This window comes from Mus pahari, chromosome 7, assembly GCF_900095145.1.
Source record: "Mus pahari chromosome 7, PAHARI_EIJ_v1.1, whole genome shotgun sequence".
Lineage (NCBI taxonomy): Eukaryota > Metazoa > Chordata > Mammalia > Rodentia > Muridae > Mus > Mus pahari.
The window spans coordinates 54,143,073-54,148,663 of record NC_034596.1 but is presented as its reverse complement, the minus strand read 5'-3'; the positions used below and the strand labels follow the sequence as shown (position 1 = coordinate 54,148,663).

Here is a 5,591-nt window from a genome sequence, read left to right as displayed (position 1 = left end):
CGGGCATATGTGTGCCTGTGTGGGTGTTTGCCTGTGTAGGTATATGACCGGGCATATGGGTGCCTGTGTGGGTGTTTGCCTGTGTAGATGTATGACCGGGCATATGGGTGCCTGTGTGGGTGTTTGCCTGTGTAGATGTATGACCGGGCATATGTGTGCCTGTGTGGGTGTTTGCCTGTGTAGGTGTATGACTGGGCATATGTGTGCCTGTGTAGATGCCGCTCTTGCATGGTGTTCATGAGGAGGTCAGAGACTGACATCAGGTGTCCTTTTAGCTACTTTCTACCTCCTTCCTGGAGACAGGATCTCTCTGAAGCTGCGGCTCATGGACTTAACCAGACTGGCTTGCCAGCAAGCACCAAGTGCCCACTGGTCTCTGTTCTCTGTATCAGGGTCACAGGGTCACAGATACACGTTCTTATACCCAGTGTTTCATGTGGGTGCTAGGTACCTTAACTCAAGACCCTATACTTTTAGCAAGATATTACCAACCAAGCCACAACAACAGCCTCTACTCATGTTTAAAAGATGTTTTGTCAGTTTTGGTTTAATGTATCATACTTTTAATACCACGATATCTATTTACAATCCAAGATAAAATGAATTTACAGGAAGTAACTATAATACAATCCTAGCAAATCTTACCGCACAACAAAAAAAAATGACATTCAAAACAGTCTACTAAAAACCGAAGTAACTCAAAGGTAGAATGCAAAGTCTCTAGCACCGCACCCAGAACTGACTCATATGATGTGTTTTTCTCGTGATGATGGGCTTGGTAGTACAATGGGGTAGAACGTGCCATAAACTGGACCTGTCACTTGTTCTCAAGTTCTAGTGAATACAATGCATTTCTTTTCTTTTGTTTTAACGTTTTACGTATTCCTTCAGTTTACAAACACATGCACAAGTCCTTGAAGCAGTGTCAGTTCTCCGGGTGACAGATACAACAACACGTTATAAATTATAATAAATTAAATTACATGTTGTTACAAAGAAAAGGCTGATGATTTGTTATTTCTTTTGGAGTGGTCACTTTTTATTAAGTATAAAAGCTAATAACATAAAAGCAGAAAGAAAATGAGTATGTACCAGAGGTTATTAATATACAACCACTCAAAATACAGAAATATGTTTTTTTCATGTACACATACATGAAATAAAGTAATACCATAACAGAAGGGTGCTGTATCTGTGTTTAAAGAGGAGGTTGTTGGCAAACAGCACAGCTCACTTTTGCTGAAATGTACACAACTGATATATGCAGCACGGAGAGCTGGCACCGAGGGCTTACAACCTTAATTTGCCTGCAAGAAGGAGCAGCCATTTACCTTCAGAGCACGTTCCTGATTGTTTTCAGCCGTCGGACGTCTCGTGTTGTTTGCTGAAGTCTGGTTCTGCTCTTTCAGACGATGAAGCTCCTGGTGCAGCCGTTTGCACTGTCACAAGGGAAGAATCCCATTAAGTAAAGGAGTTAGCATTTTTTTTTCAAACCAAGCCATATGAATTAATGTAAATAACACCACTGTAGTCTCTCAAAGACAAGGGGTTTGTTTTTGCAATGACAATGGTGGGGAAAATACAGTTGCATACAAACAAAATAACACTATTAACTTTGTTAATTCACTTATAATTATCAATTAGTCTTATTATAAAGATTATACTGAAAACATTTAGTTTTATAAAATTAAGGTCAAATTATATTCAAGTTATTCTACCCACTGGCCAAATATTTTTAATTACACACTCATTGCTGAATTAAAAGCATGCATCTAAATTCACATTGAATTTTTAATAAACCATAATAATATAGTCTATGGTCAACTTCTATTAATCTTTTAAAAATAAAAATGTGTTAAGGGATAATCCAGATTTTTTATTTATTTGAAAAATTTTACATAATAACTGTAGAAACTATAAAATAATATGATGCAAATGACATAATTTTTGATGGAAAATTTGCTAAAGCAGTAAAATATCGAACCCATGGTTCTGTAAAGAAATGAAAAGTTATTCCTTATTTTGTCTATTTTATAATGGTATATTTGTGTAATAACCAATACATGTGCATATTGATTAATAATCAGGACAATACCCTTTCTAGACAACTTGATAAGTGGCTACTTGCCATAATGAATAAAAAATGATTCCCTTTCATGGTGTAATCAAAATTCAGCTATAATCTATATTGATACTTCTTACTCAAACCTTCATTATAATATATCATCTACAGCAGTACTTCCTTGTAGTAATATACAAATTGTTTGAAAAGAGTCTTAACAGACTCTTGGTGTTGATTTAGATTACATGATGTTGATATAAATACATAAAATTTACTGTACACAGCTCATGCATACAAAATACTATATTAGGACATTTATAAATTAAACAAACTAACCACAAAAAAATCAAGATATTTAAGGTTTAACCTGATTGCTGATTGCTTTTAGATAAATTCTGGGTGGCTGAGGAGATGGCTTGGGAGGAAAAGTATTTGCTGTATAAATGAGGCCCTGAGTTTGCATCAGCAGCAACAGTCACATGTCCGTAATTGCAGTTATCCTTTGGCACAGGGGGATGTGAAAACAGGAGAATGCCAGGAAGTCTGTGGTCCAGCCAGCTCGTCTCAAATCAAGTGGGAAACGAGGACTGACACCTGATGTCCTCAACACTCCACATGTATGCCATGGCATGGTCATTCCTCTACTCACTGGAATGAAAATGTAAATATATACATATCTACACATTACACACACACACAGGCAAGAATATTCCGAAGATCTGATGTGGAGCTCACTGCCTAAGTGACAGTAGTATTGAATGGCCACGTTCATTCTACCATGTGTTATGTGACAACCTAATCCATCTATCATATTTTTAAAATAATGTGAAAACTTCGTGATATATCTCTAATTTTTATTTGTAAAGAACACATGATTATCATGACAGTTTATCTATTTTTTTTTAGCTCATAACAACAAACATTTTGTCTCGTGGTAAAGACAAAAATTATGACCCATGAGAATAAATGACATAAATATCAAGACAGCTTTTATTCTACTATGATCATCTGTTTCAATTAATTTTATAATTACATGATTAAGTGCCAAAAATTAAAGACAAAAGGACCTATGGAAGTTCAAAGGCAATGCAAATAATTTCAGTTGTAGAATAAAAATTGATTGTCATGAAATAGAGTAATAAGGATATAGACTTATTTCAGATATATTATCCTATAATAAGAAACCAGAGAAAATATGAAAGAAAAAGAATGAAGGCAGAAGCATCAAGGGAACATTAGAAAAATGAAGAATATCACAAGTTGTCTGATCTAATGGAACTTTATCCATGATATCTAAACAGTATGGCTGTCTAAATAAGACCTGAAGTATACCACGCATAGTCATGCTAACACTAAAAGAAAGAATTCCCATGGTGCCCCACCCCTACAGGCAAACACTGCGAGCAGGGAAATCGTCCTGCTTACTGGCTATCCAATAACAAGTGCTCGTCCCTGAAGTAATATGCATACAAGCCACACTAAACACAGGGAGCAGGCTGTATTCACACACACACACACACACACACACACACACACACACACACACTCCAATAAGTATTAAAAGAAGAGGCCCTGTTGCTGAGAGGAAAAAAGGTAAGTGTAGGGTGTGTAGGAGGGGGAGGAGTGAGAAGAGGGAAGGAAGAAAATGATATAATTATATTTTAATTTAAAATTTTAGAAGGAGTTGTCTGGCTACCTGTTCTTTTTATTATAGGAAATCTAAAATTACTTCAAAATAAAAACTTTTGCCACACACTTGAGGCAAAAACAATAATAAAATATACTCTTTGCTTAAGATCTATGTGTTGAACTTATTTTCTTTGATAATGATTTGGATTTAATATTAATCTGAGATTCAGAAAGTGAGAGAAAAGCAATTATTCTAAAATAAGAATAGAATAAAAGCTTTTACTACATATACACTTATCATTTACATTTAACTATATTGAAGATTTCTTTAGACCTACTTAATCCATACGATTTTTTTATGTAATTCTATATTTTCCAAGTTGAATATACTTCCCACAATGAAATATTCACATATTTTTCCCCTTTTCTTAATTTTTTGGTGAAGTCATTATTCTTGAAATTTATTTTGAAACTGGATTTAAGTGTTTATCCAACAGCAGGTGTGATATCATATTGTTGTAATTTATGATTTTAAATATTTGTAAAAAAGATAAAGATCTTAACCTTTTAATCTATACTTCAATTTTCTTTGGAACTTAAAAATTTAATTTGTGGTATAAAATATGAAGATAGAGATAATGACACAATTGAAACTTATACCTGGAGGAGGGACAGATATCAAATGAAAATTATAATTTTTCAGGTTATGAAAAAGGAAACATATGTAACAAATTTATTTCTTCTTGTACTTTGCTAATTTTTTTTTTTAACATTCTTTTTTTTTTTTTTTAATTAATTTATTTATTTATTATATGTAAGTACACTGTAGCTGTCTTCAGACACTCCAGAAGAGGGCATCAGATCTTGTTATGGATGGTTATGAACCACCATGTGGTTGAACCACCATGTGGTTGCTGGGATTTGAACTCTGGACCTTCGGAAGAGCAGTTGGGTGCTCTTACCCACTGAGCCATCTCACCAGCCCTGCTAATTTTTTCTATCTAAAAAAAATCCACCTATTCTGAAGTGCTTTTTCAATAAAACAATATATATTAATCAATTACTTTGTTAGGTAATTACAGGTGAAGAGGATATAGAATTTGACAAAGTAAATAAAAATATGTGTACTCAGAAAAAGGGAAAATGAACACAAAATATAGTACAATGAAGATGAAAATGTTACAGAGAAAAACAGAAGCTTAGGGAGTGCTAAGAGAATGAGGAAATAATTTCTAATTTAAATAAAGAGATAATAGAGAAAAAGATGTGTGAAAAGGGTCTAAAAAAAAACGATGTAGTAAGATCTTTGTGCAACAGCATGTCCTTGTGAAGAGTGACTAAAGCAGAAGAAACAACCGTGCAAAGGCTCTGAAGTGGAAGCCTGTCTGATGTCCTAAGTTCAGGGTAAGCTATGGCAGCAGAATGAGGCAAAACAGGAGAACAAGGGAAATTAGAACTGAGTTCCCTAGAAAATCAAAGAGTATACATGGAGGGAGCCAGGAATCCAGATACATATGTAGCAGATAGCCTTATCTGACATCAATGGGAGGAGAGGGAGGCTTGGTGGCTCAGTGTAGGGGGATGCTAGAAGGGGTGAAGGGGGAGTGGGTGAATGGGTGGAGAGGCACCCTCATAGAGGAAAAGGGGAGAGGAGAGGCAGGGATGGGATGGGGGGGGAGTTTGTGGAGGGGTAATTGGGAAGGGGGATATCATTTGAAATGTAAACGAATAAAATGATTGATTAATAGTAAAAAAGAAAAGGAAAAAAAAAGAAAGTCTACTATAAGGTACAAAGAAGGGGGTTGCAACCCTGTAGGTGGAACAACAACAGGAACTAACTAGTACCCCCTGGGTTTGTGTTTCTAGCTGCATTTGTAGCAGAAGATGACCTAATCGGCCA

The 5,591-nt window shown here is 35.3% G+C and overlaps 1 protein-coding gene across 2 annotated transcripts in view; it reads right to left on the bottom strand.

Moving 5' to 3' along the window:
- Positions 1–5,591, bottom strand: part of Mipol1 (mirror-image polydactyly 1) — a 280,451-nt gene that overhangs the window by 129,101 nt on the left and 145,759 nt on the right. For both annotated transcript variants that reach the window (XM_021201967.2, XM_021201968.2), the window contains exon 8: positions 1,332–1,439. In XM_021201967.2, coding sequence (XP_021057626.1) covers positions 1,332–1,439 — 108 coding nt within the window. The remainder of the gene's footprint in view (positions 1–1,331; positions 1,440–5,591) is intronic.